This window comes from Sturnira hondurensis, unplaced genomic scaffold, assembly GCF_014824575.4.
Source record: "Sturnira hondurensis isolate 20B ecotype Veracruz unplaced genomic scaffold, ASM1482457v3 Scaffold0001304, whole genome shotgun sequence".
NCBI lineage: Eukaryota > Metazoa > Chordata > Mammalia > Chiroptera > Phyllostomidae > Sturnira > Sturnira hondurensis.
Genome location: NW_028073935.1, coordinates 2,948,486 through 2,970,046, shown reverse-complemented (window position 1 = coordinate 2,970,046; position 21,561 = coordinate 2,948,486). Strand labels below are relative to the sequence as shown.

Genomic DNA, 21,561 nt, shown 5'->3' with positions numbered 1-21,561 from the left:
CCTAAACAATATCAAACAATTATAAGGTCATTCTGAATGAACCTTTAGTTATTTTTTTTTCTAAACTGTATGTCAAGAGGCCTTGGATTTTTGCCATGTACTGTAATTTTAAGGTACCTATTCTTAGTCATACAGCGACCATGACAGGCTAAGATTAATGATGATTTCTTTTTCTACAGCAGCGAAGAAGAGTTGTGTTGTCTCTGAAGCAGAGGACTCTGACAGTGATGTTGTATCAGACAAATCAGGCAAAAGAGAGAAGCCTGTAGCATCTGACAGTGAAGAAGAAGCAGGGAAAGAACAATCTGATAAGAAAAATGAAGAGAAGGATCTGTTTGGGAGTGATAGTGAGTCAGGGAATGAAGAAGAGTAAGTGACATAATACCGAGTTTTCAAGGGTGCATATATGGTGGTAGAAACAGTTTTTTAAACTTGCATTAAAATTTTGTATGAGGTATAATGTAGTATATCCTGTCTAATTGCATGACATTGGGGGAATCAGGATTTTAGTTCCTGACCTGTTGATGTGTACTATAACATGGATGAATCTCAAAAATATGATCTTAGATTAAAAAAAGAGGACATGTTTCATTCCACTTATGTGAAGTTCAAGAATAGGTAAAACTAATCTGGTGATAGAAATCAGAGTAGTGGTTGGCTCTAGGATTTTGATGTGGAGAACTGACTGGAAAGGGCTCCAACCAAACTTTCTAGGGAGATGGAATTGTTCTATATCTTAATTAGGGTAATGGTTACTTAAATGTTTATTTTTATCAAAACCCATTGAAATGGATGTGAGAAAAGTGCATTTTACTTAATGTAAATTAATAACTTTAATGGAAATTAGAAAGATTTTAGGTTCCTCTGTAGATGAGATGAAAACAAATGGAAGTTTTTTATATTTCCTTCCCTTGTAGAAATCTTATTGCAGATATATTTGGAGAATCTGGTGATGAAGAGGAAGAAGAATTTACAGTAAGTATAAGGTGGAACTATTTCCTTTGTGACTGCTTTTTTTGTTTGTGTTTTTTTTGGCAGTGGTTCTCTAATAGGTGATTCTAGTAATAGAAATAAACAACTATGATATAGTCAATTAAATTCTAGAACAAAGGGATGCAGAAAGTGAAATGAAAGGGTCTGCAAAGACATAAAAGGAAAATGATAAGCAAAATTGGATTAAGGGGAGAGGAAACCCATTAAGAGACAACAAAAGGCACTTTATAATGCTAAAGAGAAAGATTCCCAATAATGACAACACTCTGGCAAAATGTGCTCATCACCAGAGGAACAAGGTAGCAGAGAATTACTAAGTCCAAACCAGGAAAAGACAGGAACCTAAAGAGGGTAAACTGCATTTTCTGGGATGTTTGCCTGTCCAGGCTGAGAAACTGATCATATTTTGACTCAAGAGACGAAATTTGGTGGTCAGGGCCTCTTGAGGTTAGAGGACCCTGAAAATCCCATGCTCTGGGACTCCTAGGATTAAGGGTGAACTGTAAGTAAAATAGCCTTTACTCAGATTTTACGCCAGATTTGAATAATCTAGCAACCTAAACAACCTTGGTCTCAGGAATTTGATTAGTGATTCCTGACCTTTTGGCTAGTGTTCTTAGGCATTTGGCATATGCAAACAAATCCTTTTAGGACAAAGGGAACATAATTGGAGGCCTCAGATTATTTCAATAGTGTTTTAAATACACTGTATGGTAAACCATGGATAATGTTAAAAAGAAACAGTAAAAACGGCAATAGAAATAGACTTAGTGGCTCTAGATACAGGAATTTTAGATAATGACTTTAAAAAATGTGTTGATGGAGATAAAAGATTAAAGTTTTGTCAGAGGAAACAATTTTTTTAAAAAAAGTATGTGTTTTTAGAAAGAGGACGGAGGGGATAAAGAGGAGAGAAACATCAGTGTGAGAAAGACACATTTCTTGGTAGCCTCTCACCCCGCCCCCTTCTCCCCTCTGAGGACTTGGCCCCTAACCTGGGCATATGCCCTAACAGGGAATCAAACTGTCTACCTTTAGGTTTATGAGATTATGCTCAACCCACTGAGAATTTGGGCAGAGCAAGCAGTTTTTTAAAAGACAGGGCGTATTTGGAAAAGAGCCAAGTCAAAATTCTGGAACTATAAAAATACAGTAACAGAAGTTAAAACTTGGTGAATGAATTTAACAACAGCTTAGATATATTTGAAAAAAAAAACAATGAATTGGGGGATAGGTTAGAAAGAACTATTTAGAATGAAGTACTGAGATATGTCAGTATGGAAATGTAAAAGAACACAACATAATTTATACAAGTGAATTAGAATCCCACAAGGAGAAGGAAAAAATTTACCTGCCATAAGCAGTGTTTAAAGAAATGATACATAAAATTATGGATTCTAGAATTTCTACAAATTACAAGCAGGATCAATACCAGGAGACCACCTAAATACATAATAGTAAAATTGCAAGAAACCAAAGAAAATGGACCAGAGGGGTGGCCAGAGGGGAAAATATTACATATAATAAAAGAGGCAACAATGACACTAACAGCTGACTTCTAAACAGAAACAATAGAATCCAATAACTGCAAACTTAAAATTCTGGTATGCTCAGCAAAAATACTTTTCAGGAATGAAAATTCCCTCTTATTTCATCTTACCAATATACCACTAAAGGACATACTAAAGGAAGAAAGAAAATCTCAACTAGAAGGTAAAGGATGCAGGAAGGGAAAAAACTCAATAAAAGTGTGTGAGTAAGTCTAAATGGGTGTTGTCTATGCAAAATAGTCATGTCTGGTATGGTTTTAAATATATGTAAAATTAACCATGACAGCAATTATAAATTGACAATATACATGGAATTGCACTATTCACAGGCCTTTGTAAGTGTTTGTGAAAATACATTAGACTTCGATAAGTTAGGGTGCCTGTGGTAATCTCTAAAATGACTACTAAAAAAATTAATGGAATGTATAACTTTCAACCTAGTAGAAGGGGGAAAGGAGAATAATAAAAGCTAATGAATCTAGCCCTGGCTGGTGTGAATCAGTTGGTTAGAGCGTCATCTAGTTTAATGAAATGTTGCGGGTTTGATCTCTAGTGAGGGCTTATACCAAAGGCAGCCAGTCACTGTTTCTTTTCATCTGTCCCTCATCCCCCTCCCATCCTGCCCTCCTCTCCTCCTCCTTCCTCCCTCCCCTTCTTGTCCTCCTCCTTCCTTCCTTCCCCTCACTTTTCCTCCCTCCTCCTCTCCTCCTTCCTCCCTCCCCTTCTCTTCTACTTCTTCCTCCTTCCTTCTCTCTCTCCCCCCTCCTCCCCCTCCACCTACCTTGCCCGATGCCACCCTCCCTCCCTCGATTTCTAAAGGCAATGGAAAATTGTCCTCAGGTGAGATTAAAAGAAGGAAAAAAGCAAACCAATCCAAAGAAAGGCAAGACAAGAAAAAAGAATACTGAACAGTGGGACGAATAAAAAGTAGTACATAGTAAGGTAGCAGATTTAAATTACATTAAGTTGTGTTAAATGCTCCAATTAAAGGATAAAGAAGGTCAGACTGGGTTTTTTTCTTTTTACCTTTTTTAATTTATTTTTTTATTTTTATTTAATTCTTGTTCAAGTACAGTTTTATGTCGTATATTCCCAGCCCTGCCCACCCCCAGTGCTCCCCACCTCCCTCCCATATCCACCCCCCACCTTAGTTATTGTCCATGTGTCCTTTATACTTGTTCATCTGAGTCCATCCCCTTTTCTCCTATGATTCTCTCCCCTCTGGACCCCATCAGCCTGTTCTGTATTTGAGTGTCATTGGTCATACTCTGCTTGCTTGTTTGTTTTGTTTAGATTCCTGTTAATGGTGATATCATATGGTGTTTGTCTTTCACCACCTGCCTTATTTCGCTCAGCATAATGCTTTCCAGTTCCATCCATGATGTTGCAAAGGGTAGAAGCTCCTTCTTCCTTTCTGCAGAATAGAATTCCATTCTATTCTATGGTAAATGTACCATAGTTTTTTGATCCAGTCATTTACCGATGGGCATCTAGGTTGCTTCCAACTCTCGGCTATCGTAAATTGTACTGCTATGAACATCGGGGTGCATAGGTTATTTTAGATTGGTGTTTCAGGGTTCTTAGGATATACTCCTAGCAGTGGAATTGCTGGGTCAAAAGGCACCTTCATTTTTAGTTTTCCTAGAAAATTTCATACTGTTTTCCATAGTGGTTGTACCAGTCTGCAATCCCACCAACAGTGAACTAGGGTCTCCTTTTCCCCACAACCTCTCCAGCACTTGTTTGTTTCTTTGTTTATGATAGCCATTCTGACTGGTGTGAAGTGGTATCTCATCGTGGTTTTAATTTCCATCTCTCTGATAGCTAGTGATATCGAGCATCTTTTCATGTGTCTCTGGATCCTCTGTATGTCCTCCTTGGAGAAATGTCTGTTCAAGTCCTTTGCCCATTTTTTAATTGGGTTGTTTGTCTTTGAGTGGAGTCAAGTGAGTTCTTTGTATATTTTGGAGATTAAACCTTTGTCTGAGGTATCATTGGCAAATATGTTTTCCCAAGATGTTGCTTCTCTTTGTATCTTGATACTGTTTTCCTTAGCCATGCAGAAGCTTTTTATTTTGATGAGATCCCACTTGTTTATTCTTTCCTTTATGTTCCTTGCTCTAGGGGACATATCAGTAAAAATATTGCTGCGTGGAATATCTGAGATTTCCTTGCCAATGCTCTCCTCTAGGGCTTTAATGGTTTCACGGCTTATATTTAAGTCTTTTATCNCCTTAGTTATTGTCCATGTGTCCTTTATACTTGTTCATCTGAGTCCATCCCCTTTTCTCCTATGATTCTCTCCCCTCTGGACCCCATCAGCCTGTTCTGTATTTGAGTGTCATTGGTCATACTCTGCTTGCTTGTTTGTTTTGTTTAGATTCCTGTTAATGGTGATATCATATGGTGTTTGTCTTTCACCACCTGCCTTATTTCGCTCAGCATAATGCTTTCCAGTTCCATCCATGATGTTGCAAAGGGTAGAAGCTCCTTCTTCCTTTCTGCAGAATAGAATTCCATTCTATTCTATGGTAAATGTACCATAGTTTTTTGATCCAGTCATTTACCGATGGGCATCTAGGTTGCTTCCAACTCTCGGCTATCGTAAATTGTACTGCTATGAACATCGGGGTGCATAGGTTATTTTAGATTGGTGTTTCAGGGTTCTTAGGATATACTCCTAGCAGTGGAATTGCTGGGTCAAAAGGCACCTTCATTTTTAGTTTTCCTAGAAAATTTCATACTGTTTTCCATAGTGGTTGTACCAGTCTGCAATCCCACCAACAGTGAACTAGGGTCTCCTTTTCCCCACAACCTCTCCAGCTGTTGTTTGTTTCTTTGTTTATGATAGCCATTCTGACTGGTGTGAAGTGGTATCTCATCGTGGTTTTAATTTGCATCTCTCTGATAGCTAGTGATATCGAGCATCTTTTCATGTGTCTCTGGATCCTCTGTATGTCCTCCTTGGAGAAATGTCTGTTCAAGTCCTTTGCCCATTTTTTAATTGGGTTGTTTGTCTTTGAGTGGAGTCGAGTGAGTTCTTTGTATATTTTGGAGATTAAACCTTTGTCTGAGGTATCATTGGCAAATATGTTTTCCCAAGATGTTGCTTCTCTTTGTATCTTGATACTGTTTTCCTTAGCCATGCAGAAGCTTTTTATTTTGATGAGATCCCACTTGTTTATTCTTTCCTTTATGTTCCTTGCTCTAGGGGACATATCAGTAAAAATATTGCTGCGTGGAATATCTGAGATTTCCTTGCCAATGCTCTCTAGGGCTTTAATGGTTTCACGGCTTATATTTAAGTGTTTTATCCACCTTGAATTTATTTTGGTGTAGGTTGGTGTTCTAGTTTCATTTTTTTTCATGTAGCTGTCAAGTTCTCCCAATACCATTTGTTGGAGGCTATTTTTACTCCATTTTATGTAGCTATTCCCTTTGTCGAATATTAATTGACTGTAGAGAGTTGGGTTTATTTCTGGGCTCTCTGTTCTATTCCATTGGTCTATGTGCCTGTTTTTATGCAAGTACCAGGCTGTTTTGATTACAGTGGCCTTGTAATACAGTTTGATATCAGGTATTGTGATCCCTCCTGCTTTGTTCCTCTTTCTCAAAATTGCAGCTGCTATTCAGGGTCGTTTATGGTTCCATATAAATTTTTGAAGTGTTTGTTCTATGTCTGTGAAGTATGTCATTGGTACTTTAATAGGTATTGCATTGAATCTGTAAATTGCTTTGGGTAGTATGGACATTTTGATGATGTTAATTCTTCCAATCCATGAGCATGGTATATGTTTCCATTTATTTGTGTCTTCCTTGATTTCTTTCTTCAGTGTTGTGTACTTTTCTGCATACAGGTCTTTTACCTCCTTGGTTAGGTTTATTCCCAGATATTTTATTTTTCTTTTTGCTATATCGAATGGGATTTTTGTTTTGATTTCTGCTTCTGCCGATTCATTGTTAGTATACAAAAATGCCTTTGATTTCTGGATATTGACTTTATAACCCGCTGTTTTGCCAAATTCATTTATTAGTTTGAGCAATTTTTTGGTAGAGGCTATGGGCTTTTCCATGTACACTATCATGTCATCTGCAAACAATGCCAGTTTTGTTTCCTCCTTTCTGATTTGGATGCCTTTTATTTCCTTTTCTTGTCTGATCGCTGTGGCTAGAACTTCTAATACTACATTGAATAGAAGTGGTGAAAGTGGGCAACCTTGTCTTGTTCCTGATCTTATTTGAAAAGCTTTTAGTTTTTGCCCATTGAGTATGATGTTGGCTGGAGGTCTTTCATATATGGCCTTTATTGTGTTGAGGGATGCTCCCTCTATTCCCATTTTCCGAGTACCTTTATCATAAATGGGTGTAAAAATATGGAACACTTCATGAATTTGCGTGTCATCCTTGTGCAGGGGCCATGCTAATCTTCTCTGTATCGTTCCAGTTTTAGTATATGTGCTGCCAAAGTGAGCACTATTATATGAAATGTTAAAGGGACTTCTCTAAGAAAAAGATGACCAAAACTATGAACAGTAAAATAACAACAAACTTACAGTAATTAACAACCACACCTAAAACAAGAACAAAAACATACTAAGCAAACATCTAGAACAGGAACAGAATCACAGAAATGGAGATCACATGGAGGGTTATCAGCAGGGGAGTGGAGGTGGAGAGAGGGGGGGAAAAGGTACAGAGAATTAAGTTGCATAAATGGTAGGTAGAAAATAGATGGGGGGGGGAAGAATAGTATAGGAAATGTAGAAGGCAAGAACTTATATGTATGACCCATGGACATGAACTAAAGGGGGGGGATGTGGGTGGGAGGGGGTGTGTGGGGCAGAGTGCAATAAAGGGGGAAAATAGGACAACTGCCGTAGCATAATCAATAAAATATATTTATTTTTCTCTTTAAAAATTCATTTCAGCCCCAGCTGGTGTTGCTCAGTGGACAGGGTGCAATCCCGCGAACTTAAAGGTGTCTGGTTCAATTCCTGGTCAGAGCACATGCCTGGTTTGGGAGCCAGGTCCCCAGTTGGGAGTGTGCAAGATGCAGTAGATCCATGTTTCTCTCACACATCATTGATATATTTCTCCCTCCTTTTCCCTCTCTCTAAAAATAAATAATGTCTTAAAAATAAATAAAAATTCCTTCTAAATAAAACAAACTTACTGTTTTCCTCTCTTTATGTTATCATCAGAATCTGAATCTTCAGCTTCTTTTACCCGTGTTTCACTTTTTTCTTCTTCCAAATCTTCTTGGTTAAAACCCTAAAGCAGGGTAAGTAAGCCAGTTATCACAACCACATTACAGACTTTCTTCTGTATAAATGCTCTTAATTTTTATACTTTTACTGCAATACATTCACAAGCAAAAATTAAATAGGTATCAAAAGGTATAGAGCAAAAAAACCGCCCTCCCACCCTAGCCACTAGTGTTATTAGCTTTCTTGTATCTCCTTCCAGATATAGGCATTTATACAAGCACTTCTATATGTATTATATTTACTACCACTTTTATTATACAAACTGTAACATACATACCATATACAATATACCATTATGCACTTCTCACATATAACAATAGAATCTGGAGACCAATTCCTATCAGCATAAAGTATCCTTGTTCTTTTGGTTTTAGACTATTTCACCATGTGACTGCAACCACAATTTGTTTATACACTTCCCTACTGACATTCAGGTGTGTGTATTTGAAATTTTGAGAAATATATGCCAAACTTTCTTCCACAGAGATTATGCCAATTAAGTCTTCTTTCCAGTAAGGCACAAATGCACTGGTTTTCCCACCTTCATAGGTTATCAAACATTAGTATCTGCCAATCTCTACAGTGAAAAACAAAGGCATCTGTGCAGCTTTCTTTGCATTATGTTATTAAAAGTAAGGTCAGGCATGTTTTTCATGTTTAAAAGCCATTTGTAATTCTCTGTGAACTCTCAATATCCTATGCCCGTTTTTCTGTTTGATCTTTGCTTTACTGATGTGAAAAACCTCTTTAAAAATCAGGGAAATTAGCTCGTCATAAGTGACAAGAACCGCACAATCCTTACATTTGTGCAGTTTGCTTTTGTTTATGGAAATGTCTTCCATGCATAATTTTTAGTTTTTTATGTAATTGAAATAAATGGTCAATCTTTCTTTTTAGCTTCTTTTATGTCATACTTAGAAAGGCCTTCCCAAAGGCTGTTAGAAAGTATGTTTTTCCCACTGAGATGAGCCTATAACAAAGTTGAAATTAATCCTCTAAACTAGAGAAACATACCTTATTCTCATAAAATGTTGTTTTAATGAGAATGAGCTCTCCATGAAGGCAATGTCCAAACAACCTCTGGAATACAGGCACTCAAATATTTGCTAAATGCCTCCTTCCTTTCTATTTTCCTTAGTAGTTTAACTTGTTACTAAATTCATCTTGTTTTACTCTTTCTTGCTTTAGTAATAAAAGTACTGATTTCTTTTTTAATCCAAGAATTGTTTAACAAGGAATTTTAAAATTTCTGGCTGGCAAGGGTGTTCTGTTTGCTACTTTTGTTATTAATTTTCAATTTCACTTCATGGCATTCAGAAAATATTGTCTATACTTTGTACTTTTTGCAAAAGCTTATTTAAAATTTATATGAAAATGCAAAGAACCAAGAAAAGTCAAACTGATCTTGAAGAATAACAAGCTTAGAGGACATAAGCAACTAAATTTAAAAAATTATTAATGGTGAAAAGGACAAAGAGACCAACAGAGCAGAAAAGATACTGTAGAAACACACTGGATAATAAATACAGACACCTGATATATGACAAAGATAGCATTATACAATAGTGGGAATGGATGGGCTGGGTCAACTGGAATGTTCTAAATGGGGGAAAAATCTTGACTCTATCTCTTACATACTACATACAAAAACCCATTCCAGGTAGATTGTATTGTACAACTATATGTGAAAAATAAAATAGACAAGCTTCTAGAGTATAACTCAGGAGAATATCTTTATGACCCTGGAGACAAGTAAAACTTTCTTAGAATTAAAAAGCTTTCAACATGGAGGAGGAGGGAAGATGGGGATGGAATAGGACAAAGGATTTTGCTTCCCCCAACTCACCAGAGAAAAACCAGGCTGATCTGCAAAGGAGCACAGCAGATAGCCAACAGGGACCCAGCACACAGGAAGGCAGAACTCCAGAAATTGTAGAGGACACTGAATGGACAGACGGTGAGGAGGAGAGATGATTGTAGGTCAACAAGGTCCGAGGGAACAGCACAGAGGCTGCAGGCCCTCCGCCAGGCTGTGCCAGGGCCCAGGCAGGTCCACCTTAGTCTCTGGGAGCCGAGGGCTGGCAGCAAGGACCTTGGGAGAGAGCCAGTCATCAGCTCCCTCCCTCCCAGAAAAATGCCAAGAGAGAACTGTTTGCTTGGAGAGTCAGAGAGGAGTGGGAAAACCCACTAGGAAGCAAACCAGGGAGGCTCTGATCACCAGTGGAATCAGACTGTAGTCACCGGCTTGGGAGAATTGAGAGTCGCCTGTGCATTCCACTAGAGCACTGGGAAGGTTCGCCCCCAAGCCTGTGAGACAGGGGAAGCCTGGCCAGGAGAGCACCAACAACCCAGGCCAGGACTGTGAATCCTGGGGAAAAATTTGCTCTCAATGGGGCGAAGGGGAGAGGTGCCAGTCTGGATCTTAGGAAGGCACTGGTGAGACCAGCTGACTTCACTGAGAAGAGAAGAAGGCCACACTAATTGTTCCTCAGACTGCTGCAGCCAGTGTGACCAGAAGAAAAGGTCTCACAAGCTGGAAACCAACAACCAACCAGGTTTTTTGGGGGGGTTTTGCTTTTTTTTTTCTTTTCCTTTTTTTTCAAATAATCTTTTATTTCTTTAACTTTATTATTGTTTTATCTTTCAAGACCTTGATCCTCTCCCTTCTTTCTTGTTTTATTCCTTCTTCCTTTCTTTCCAAACCTACCACTTTTTCCTTCCATATGCTGCCTTTTTTTCCTTTCTTTTCACCCCCCCCCCCCCCGCCAAGTGAGACAAAAGACTTGGAACAGCGAAAAAAACAGAGCTGAACTTAAAGAGGGGGCATCCCAACAGTAGAGACAGAGAGATAAAATTCACTTTGCTATAACAGAAAAACTATGTTACTGCATATTTGTATTTTTTTCATTATTTTGTCATTATTCTTACATCTTTTCTTTTAATAGTATCTCTGTATTCCTACTCTTTCTGTATAGTCTTCTTTACCTTGGCTGGATATACTGCATCACTTGACAGGTTTCCACTGTCCCCTCAATCATAGTGTATTGCTAATTTACTGTCCTTTACTTCCCCTTGCCCCATTAGCACACTATTTAAGGTCCAAAATTCCTAATCTTGGTATATCATAGACTCTGTCATATGATTGTTGCTCTAATATTATTCTAAATAATAGTTGCTACATACTATTATAAGTAGTACAAAACACCCACCCCCAGATCTTAGCCCACTTCATTGATGCCTGAACTACAATACTGTAGTGGTTAACTCCATTCTCTCTCACACTACGCCTATTTATCATCCTTTATTCTCACCTTACCTCAGAATCTGAACTCCCTCAACCTCACTCCTTTCTAGATCTCAATTACAAACCTTCCCTCCCCAATAAGAGCCTTATCTTCCTTCCATCCTTTCTAAAAAGTAGCTAGTTGGATTGAAGATTACTTTTATCGCTGTACATAGACATGGGATCACCTATCTCTTCTCTACCGGCTGATACTGTAAATATGACAAAATACTCGCCTGCTGTCACAAACCAGTTTGCCTTTCCCTCCAACTGATCACAAAAACAAAAAACAAAACAAAACAAAATAAAGAAAGAGTAGGTGGAAGCGGTGAACACCAGGATACCCAAAGGAAGAGGAAACCAAACAACAAAGAAACCACCAACAGATAACAACAGAGGAAGGTGAAGGAAGGAGTAGAAACCACACAAACCTCAACCCAAGACCTATCCGGGAATACAATTAAACAGCAAAGAAACAACCCAGGGCAAGCAACTGAACAAAAGCAAAAGAGAATCCTCAAAACCCTGTAGAAGCAGAAGAACTAGCTTCAACAAAACCCACCCTCACAAGCACAGAAAATTAAAACGAGTACTGCACAGAGGGACCATCAGTTCACCAGCTGGTGGGAAGGACCCACAAAAAAAAAGAGACCCAGAAACAACAAAAACCCAAAGATAAAATAAGAGCCAACATAAAGGACAGCCCATGACCAGCAACCTGTGGAGATCAAGGAGACTACACCATAGACTGTTACAGGTATTATACCACAGAAGTCCACACCATAAATCCAGGAAGCCACAACAAAGCAATTTAAGAAGCTGAAGCTAACAAGAAGTGTCTCACAAACAATGGGAAGACAAAGGAACAACCTCCCAATGAAAGGAAAGGAGGAAGCCTCAGAAAGAATGCTAGATGAAATAGAGGCAAGTCAGCTATCAGATACTGAATTCAAAGCACTGGTTATCAGGAAGTTCAAAGAGCTCACAGAAACTACAGGGGAGCTACAATAAACTCACTGCATACTACATCAATAAGAAAAAGGAAATAAAAACTATCAGCAAGGGCCAAGAGAAAGTAAAGAACATAATTTCAGAGCTGAAAAACACAGTAGAAGGAATGAAAAACGAGAATCGATGAAGCAGAAGATCGGATGAGTGAGCTGAAGGACAAAGTACAAAAAAACTCAAAGAAAGAGCAAGAAAAAGAAAAGAGGCAGAGGAAGAATGAAGAGTGATTAAGAGAAATACAGATAATACGAAACGTAATAATATCCGAATAATAGGGAAACCAGAAGGAGAAGAAGAAGAGCAAGGGATAGAAAATCTATTTGAAAAAGTAATGATGGAAAATTTCCTTAATTTGATCACAAAAAGAGTCACACAAATCCAGGAAACATAGAGAGTCCCAACACAGAGGAACCCAAGGAGGCCCACTTTAAGACACAAAATCATTAAAATGGCAAAATTTCAAGACAAAGAGAGAATATTAAAGGCAGCAGGGGAGAAAAAGGAAGTGACATACAAGGGAGCCCCAAAAAGGTTAGCTGCTGACTTCTAAATGGAAACATGCCAAGGAAGAAGAGAATGGCAAGAAATATTCCAAGTAATGAGAACCAAAGGCCTTAAACCAAGTTTACTTTATCCAGCAAGGCTATCAAGGTAGAAGGCTAAATAAAGAGCTTCCAAGAAAAAAGAAGTCTAAAATAAAACACCTCCACCAAACCAGCTCTGCAAGAAATACTAAATGGGCTGCTTTAAGGAAAGGAAGGAAAAGAGAGAGACAATGAGAAGCACAGGTATAAAAATGACAATGAATAAGTACCTATCAATAATAACCTTAAACATAAATGGATTAAATGCTGCAATCGAAAGACATATAATAGCTGAATAGATAAGAAAGCATGACCCACACATATGCTTCCTACAGGAGACCCACCTCAGGACAAAAGACCTACCCAGACAAAAAGTGAGGGGCTGCAAATAAATTTTCCAAGCAAATGGCCATGAAAAAAAATGGGGTAGCAATATTCATATCAGACAAAACAAACAGTCTTCAAAAAAAGGGCCATAAAGAGAGACCCAGAAGGTCACTTCAAAATACTCAAGGGAAAAATCCCCCAAGAAGACATAAACATTGTAAATATGTATGTACCCAACATAGGAGCACTCAAATATATAAAATAAAATCTTGGAGGACTTGAAGAAAGACACTGACAGCAACAGAATTAGAGGTGGGGATTTTAACACCCCACTGTCAAAAATGGACAGATCTTCCAAACAAAATATCAACAAAGATACTGTGGAATTGAACAACCTCCTAGATGAAATGGACTTAACTGATATATATAGAACCCTTCATCCAAAAGAAACTAAATACACATTCTTTTCAAATGCACATGGAACATTTTCAAAGATAGACCACATGATAGGACACAAAACGAATCTCAACAAATTCAGGAAAACTGAAATCATACCAACCATTTTCTCTGATCACAAGGGACTGAAATTGGACACCAAACCCACAGGAAAAAAAACAAAACACCAAAATCATGGAGACTGAATGGTATGCTATTAAACAATAAATGGGTCAAGAATGAAATTAGGGAAGAAATCAAAAAGTTTCTGGAAACAAATGAAAATGAACTCACAACAACCCAAAACTAATGGGACACTGTGAAGGCAGTCCTGAGAGGGAAGTTCATAGCAATACAGGCTTACCTAGAGAAGACAGAAACATTTCAAACAAACAACCTAACACAATGCCTGCAAGAACTCGAGGAACAACAACAAAGATAGCCCAGAGCAAGTAGAAGGAAGGAAATAACCAAGATCAGAGCAGAATTAAATGACATAGGGACTAAAAGCACAATTCTAAGGATCAATGAGTCCAGGAGTTGGTTTTTTGAAAAGATAAACAAAATAGAAAAACCTTTAAGTAGGCTCATCAAAAAAAGAAGAGAGAGGACACAAATAAACACAATCAGAAATGAAAGAGGAGATTACAACTGATACCACAGAAATAGAAGGGATTGTAAGAAATTACTATGCAGAACTGTATGCCAAGAAATTTGAAAACCTAGGTGAAATGGACCATACCAGATTATACAAAGATTATATCTGGAAAAATATAATCTTCCAAAACTCAACAAAAAAGAAACAGAAAACCCGAACAGGCCAATAACAGCAGATGAAATTGAAGCAGTAATCAAAAAACTCCCATCACACAAAAGCCCTGGACCAGATGGTTTCACAGGAGAATTCTACAAAGCATTTAAGGAAGAGCTAACCCCTATTCTTCACAGACTATTCCAAAAAATCCAAAAGGAGGAAAACTCCCCAACTCTTTTTATGAAGCCAACATCATCCTAATTACAAAGCCAGATAGAGACACGACGAAGAAAGAAATCTTCAGGACAGTATCGCTGATGAACATAGACACTAAAATCCTCAATAAAATATTGGCAAATCCCATCCAACAATACATCAAAAAGATCATACACCATGACCAAGTGGGATTCATCCCAGGGATGCAAGGATGGTTCAACATTTGTAAATCAGTAAATGTAATATACCACTTAAACAAAGCCAATCACAAAAACCACATGATCATATCAATAGATTTGGAAAAAGCTTCTGATAAGGCACAACACCCATTTATGATAAAGGCACTCAGCAAAGTGGGAATAGAGGGAGAATTCCTCAATATAATAAAGGCCATATATGAAAGACCTACAGCCAACATCATACTGAATGGGCAAAAACTAAAAGCTTTTCCACTAAGATCAGGAACAAGACAAGGTTGCCCACTTTCACCATTTCTACTCAATATAGTATTAGAAATTCTAGCCACAAGGATTATACAAGAAAAGGAAATAAAAGGCATCCAAACCGGAAAGGAGGAAACAAAACTGGCCTTGTTTGCAGATGACATGGTAGTGTACATGAAAAATCCTATAGACTCTACCAAAAAACTGCTCAAACTAATAAATGAATTTGGCAAAACAGCAGGATACAAAGTAAATATCCATAAATCGAAGGCATTTTTGTATACTAACAATGAATCAGCAGAAGCAGAAATCAAAACAAAAATCCCATTCAATATAGCAAAAACAAAAATAAAATATCTGGGAATAAACCTAACCAAGGAGGTAAAAGACCTATATGCAGAAAACTACACGACACTGAAGAAAGAAATCAAAGAAGACACAAACAAATGAAAACATATACCATGTTCATGGACTGAAAGAATTAACATCATCAAAATGTCCATACTACCCAAAGCAATTTACAGATTCAATGCAATACCTATTAAAGTACCAATGACATACTTCACAGACATAGAACAAACACTTCAAAAATTTATATGGAACCATAAAAGACCCCATATAGCAGCTGCAATTTTGAGAAAGAAGAAAAAAGTATGAGGGAATCACAATACCTGATATCAAACTGTATTACAAGGCCACTGTAATCAGAATAGCCTGGTACTGACTTCAAAACAGGCACATAGAACAATGGAATAGAACAGAGAGCCCAGAAATAAAACCAACTCTCTACAGTCAATTAATATTCGACAAAGGGGGCAATAATATAAAATGGAGTAAAGATAGCCTCTTCAACAAATGGTGTTGGCAGAACTGGACAGCCACATGCAAAAAAATGAAACTCGAGCACCAACTTATACCACACACCAAAATTAATTCAAGGTGGATAAAACACTTAAATATAAGCCATGAAACCATCATAGTCCTAGAGGAGAACACTGGCAGGAAAATCTCAGACATTCCACACAGTAATATTTTTACTGATATGTCCCCTAGAGCAAGGAACATAAAGGAAAGAATAAACAAATGGGATCTCATCAAAATTAAAAGCTTCTGCATGGCTAAGGAAAACAGTATCAAGATACAAAGAGAAGCAACAGCTTGGGAAAACATACTTGCCAATGATACCTCAGACAAAGGTTTAATCTCCAAAATATACAAAGAACTCACTCGACTCCACTCAAAGACAAACAACCCAATTAAAAAATGGGCAAAGGACTTGAACAGACATTTCTCCAAGGAGGACATACAGAGGATCCAGAGACACATGAAAAGATGCTCGATATCACTAGCTATCAGAGAGATGCAAATTAAAACCACGATGAGATACCACTTCACACCAGTCAGAATGGCTATCATAAACAAAGAAACAAACAAGTGCTGGAGAGGTTGTGGGGAAAAGGAGACCCTAGTTCACTGTTGGTGGGATTGCAGACTGGTACAACCACTATGGAAAACAGTATGAAATTTTCTAGGAAAACTAAAAATGAAGGTGCCTTTTGACCCAGCAATTCCACTGCTAGGAGTATATCCTAAGAACCCTGAAACACCAATCTAAAATAACCTATGCACCCCGATGTTCATAGCAGTACAATTTACGATAGCCGAGAGTTGGAAGCAACCTAGATGCCCATCGGTAAATGACTGGATCAAAAAACTATGGTACATTTACCATAGAATAGAATGGAATTCTATTCTGCAGAAAGGAAGAAGGAGCTTCTACCCTTTGCAACATCATGGATGGAACTGGAAAGCATTATGCTGAGCGAAATAAGGCAGGTGGTGAAAGACAAACACCATATGATATCACCATTAACAGGAATCTAAACAAAACAAACAAGCAAGCAGAGTATGACCAATGACACTCAAATACAGAACAGGCTGATGGGGTCCAGAGGGGAGAGAATCATAGGAGAAAAGGGGATGGACTCAGATGAACAAGTATAAAGGACACATGGACAATAACTAAGGGTGGGGGGCGGAAATGGGAGGGAGGCAGGGAGCATGGGGCAGGGGGCGGGCAGGGTTGGGAATATAAGAAAGCTGTACTTGAACAAGAATTAAATTAAAAAATTATAATAAATAAATAAATAAATAACATTTCATATAATAAGGGCTTGGTGATGATGAACTCCTTTAACTTGACCTTATCTGGGAAGCACTTTGTCTGCCCTTCCATTCTAAATGATAGCTTTTCTGGATAGACTCATCTTGGGTGTAGTTCCTTGCCTTTCATGACTTGGAATACTTCTTTCCAGCTGCTTCTTGCCTGCCAGGTTTCTTTTGAGAAATCGGCTGATAGTGTTATAGGCACTCCTTTGTAGGTAACTGTCTTCTTATCTCTTGCTGCTTCTATGATTCTCTGCTTCATTTTAATCTTGGGTAATGTAATTATGATGTGCCTTCTTATGTTCCTTCTTGGGTCAAACTTGTTTGGGACTCTGAGCTTGTGGACTTCCTGGAAGTCTGTTTCCTGTGCCAGATTGGGGAAGTTCTTCATTATTTGTTAAGTAAGTTTTCACTTTCTTGGTCTTCCTCTTCTCCTTCTGGCACCCCTATAATTCAGATGTTGGAACTTTTAAAGATGTCCTGGAGGTTCCTAAGCCTCTCCTCATTTTTTTGAATTTTTGTTTCTTCATTCTGTTCTGTTTGAATGTTTATTTCTTCCTTCTCCAAATGGTTGATTTAAGCCCTGGTTTCCCTCCTGTCACTGCGTGTTCCCTGTACATTTTCCTTTATTTCACTTAGCATAGCCTTCATATTTTCATGTGCTGTATTTTTTGGAGTATAAGACAAACTTCCCTCCCCTAAATTTGGAAGGGAAATGGGGCATGCATCTCACACTTCAAATTTAGCTTACCTGGCTCACTGTGGGTGCAGTTGGCAGTGGAGTGAGGTAACAGGTTATTAAATGTTTTACCACACTTTTTGCCTCAACAATTTTTTCTTATTTCCTCCTGTAAAACCTAGGTGTGTCTTATAGTCCTAAAAATATGGTAAATTTGTGACCATATTTAACCAATTCTGTGAGCATCCTGATTACCAGTGATTTGAACTGTGCATCTGATAGGTTGGATATCTCTTTGTCACTTAGTTGAATTTTTTCTGAAGCTTTGATCTGTTCTTTCATTTGGGCCATTTTTCAATTTTTTTTGCCTCAGTGCATCTGTTATGTAGTAAGGGGCAGAGCCTTATGTATTCACCAGGGTGGGGCAACCCATGTAGCTTTGTTGTGACACTATGTGGGGGAGAGGTCTGAGAGGGAACAAGGCTGTTTGCTCTGCTCTCTGCTGGTTTTCAGTCACTTTCTCCACTGCACACAAGGAAATTGGGCCCTTCTGGTGCTGATTCTGAGGTGGGTGGGTTTGTGTACATTCTAGGACCCTGTGGGTCTCTCCAGTGGACTCTCCTGTGAGACTGGGAGTTTCTCCCACTGCCACCTCAACCCCCACAGTTGTTTTCAATCAGAGGTTTGAGGCTTTATTTCCCTGTACTGAACTACGGGTTGTGCTGTCTGTCTCACTCCCCAGTTGTTCCCCCGAATTTATCTGCATGCCAATGTGGGACCACCCAGTCCACAATCTGCCACCTTGCTGGGTCTGCCAGTTGCCCCCTTGCCAGAGTCCTCTCGTGCTCAGCTGCCTGTCTCCACCCCTCTTACCAGTCTGGATCAATATTTCTTCTTTAACTCGTTGGTCATTGCACTTACATACAGTTCAACTTTTGTCAGTTCTGGTTGGTTTTTGTTTTTAAATTTATCATTGTCTGCCCTGGCTGGTGTAGCTCAGTGGATTGAGCACAGGCCTCTGAAGCAAAGGATCATGGTTCGATTCCCAGTCAGGGCACATGCCTGGGTTGCAGGCCAGTTCCCAGCAGGGGACACATTAGAGGCACCCATAAATTGATATTTCTCTCCTTCTCCCCTTCCCTTCCCTCTAAAGAAAAATAAAATCTTTAAAAAAAATTTTGTCATTGTCTGTCTTTTGATTGTGCGAGGAGACACAGTGTGTCTGTCTACTCCTCCATCTTGACCAGAAGTCTTTCAAGAGAATATATAAATGAAGGTAGAGAGTATCAAATTTTTTTTATTTTGGCTTTTGAATAAGTATAGGAAAGAATCTTTTTCATTTTCCTCCCTTCTATTTCTCTATATACAGTGCTATTGAAAAATTTCTTCTTATTTTTTTTATTTACCTTGTGTTCATCTGTCGTGATTTGTGGAGGTATATGTTGCCAGGTTCTTAATTATATCTCACCAAATAAGCTCTGCTGAAAAATGTGCTGTATAAGAAAAGGTTATTTGTGGGTTCTGATGGGAATAAAGCTAAAGTCTTAATCACAAAATATTGCTTGATTGTATTTAATATACTTTTGTTGAGATGGTTGTAATCTGTTTAGAAAAATCTGGTGTCTTGAATGGTGCCAAAATAGGATGATATATTAGCTACTGTTTACAATTGTAAAGACAATTCTTTTAAAAAGTTTCCTTTTTAATTCTTGGTGACATGCTGAAGGATTTTGATAATACTTTTGGAAATTAGATTACCACATAAGTCAAATCTAATTTATATGATAGTGGCATAGAGTGAGTTAACTTTCTCATTAAATGTGACGATTCAGGTGAAAGCTATAAAGGTTTGAGGCTCTTAGCAAGTCTGTCAACATCCAGCTTGATCTTGGTCTCATTGTTTTGAGTTGTATCACTGAAAAACAGCTGTTTATTTTTTTTCTACTTATGTTGTAGAAGACAAATATACCCAAATAATTTAATACTACTCTGTTTCCCCCCAAATTTGCAGGCAGTATGCCCTGAACGAGGACTTCAAATTTGAAATGTCCTGTCTCAAGTGGATACATGCAAGTGTTAATATAGTATACATATTGCAACTGTAAACAGTAGCTAATGTATTATCCTATGTTTGGTACCTTTCAAGATACCAGATTATTTTGAATAGATTACAACCATCTCAACAGAAGTATGTGAAATACAATCAAGCAGTATTTTGTGCTATTAGTGTATAACAATTGGGAAAGTTTAAGGCTATTAGTGGATCCCATTTGGTGTAGTACAAAGGTTGAACATAAAGTCTAGGATTACATGCTCTTATAAAGCAAGCTATACGTACTTGTACTTTAAAACAAGGTAGCATTCCATTGAGTTACAATTAAGAAAGTTGGTGTTTTTTGACTGTAATCTAAGGAAATGTATATTTAAAAGGTAATTTTTGTATCACTTGATTGTGTGTTACTGCTTAGTATGGACTTCCTGTCAGATTTTGAGATGATGTTGCAGCGGAAAAAGAGCATGAGTGGCAAGCGCAGACGTAACCGTGATGGTGGCACATTTATTAGTGATGCTGATGATGTGGTGAGCGCCATGATTGTCAAAATGAATGAAGCTGCTGAGGTGAGTTGGCTCACTTCTATCTTCACCTTTCTCCCACTTTTGATTGGTTGTATGGCTTTTTGGGAGTTTGTTTTTTAGCTTTACTCATGCTTAAATTACATTTAAGATACTTTTATTTTAATCAAAGCATTTACTGTTATAAATTTTAAGCATGGAGATAATTTTAATTTTTTTATTAACATGTTTAGAAAAAACTTAGTGAAAGGAATAAGTAAGCAGTAAAATGAGCCCGTTTGGCATAATGGCTTTGCTAGTTTTATGGGGGAATGATTTTGCTCTTGAGTTTGGCCACAAAGTTTAATGTTTCTCGTATATAAAAAGTCATAAACTCATGTTTATTATATTATGAATTCATGCCATTCTTTTATCTCTGATTAAGAGATTTCATTTAACTTATTGCATTTTAAAATTCTACTTTGGAAAACTAAAAATGGAATGGCCTTTTCACCTAGCAATTTCAGTGCTGGGATTATATCCTAAGAACCCTGAAACACCAATCCAAAAGAACCAATGCACCCCAATGTTCATAGCAGCACAATTTATAATAGCGAAGTTCTGGAAGCAACCTGGGTGGATAAAAAGACTATGGTACAATGGAATACTACGCAGCAGAGAGAAAGAAGGAGCTCCTACCCTTTGCGACAGCATGGATGGAACTGGAGCGCATTATGCTAAGTAAAATAAGCCAGGTGGTGAGGGACAAATATCATATGATCTAACTTTTAAATGGAACCTAATCAACAAAGCAAACAAGCAAACAAAATATAACCAGATCTTGAAATTAAGAACAATCTGACAGTAACCAGAGGAAAGGTGGGAGGAGATAATGGAGGAAGGGTTTTTAGGAAAAACTATAAAGGACACATGGACAAAACCAAGGATGGGGGGTAGAAGCAAGGGAGGGAGGTGGGTTTGGCTGGGGTAGGGGGGAGTGAAAGGGGGTAAATGCAGACAACTGTAATTGAACAACAATAAAATAAAATTTTTTTTAAAGAAAGGAAAAAGTAAAATAAAATTCTGCTTTGATTCTTTATTTTTAATTGACCGAGTATTTTTAAAAACAAGTTCTGTTCTTTTTGGAGACACTTGCTGGAGTATTTATGCTCCAGTATTTATTGTTCAGTGATATATATGTGTCTAGTATTTGTTTTTAAATAATTCAAGTTGAGGGGGAATAGCTATAGAAATAGCTACTGTAAGAGTGACTATGTGGGTTTAATTGTTGAAATGTACAGTA

The 21,561-nt window shown here is 37.9% G+C and overlaps 1 protein-coding gene and 1 non-coding gene across 2 annotated transcripts in view; one reads left to right on the top strand and one right to left on the bottom strand.

Annotated features, from left to right (window-relative positions):
* The window catches only part of IWS1 (interacts with SUPT6H, CTD assembly factor 1), a 71,703-nt gene that overhangs the window by 34,762 nt on the left and 15,380 nt on the right, over positions 1–21,561 (top strand). The window contains exons 4-7 of the mRNA XM_037070880.1: positions 180–369; positions 918–1,052; positions 19,717–19,774; positions 20,136–20,324. Coding sequence (XP_036926775.1) covers positions 180–369; positions 918–1,052; positions 19,717–19,774; positions 20,136–20,324 — 572 coding nt within the window. The remainder of the gene's footprint in view (positions 1–179; positions 370–917; positions 1,053–19,716; positions 19,775–20,135; positions 20,325–21,561) is intronic.
* LOC118974229 (U6 spliceosomal RNA) lies at positions 6,911–7,017 on the bottom strand. Its single transcript, XR_005063821.1, has one exon. It is a non-coding gene; the product is annotated as a U6 spliceosomal RNA (small nuclear RNA).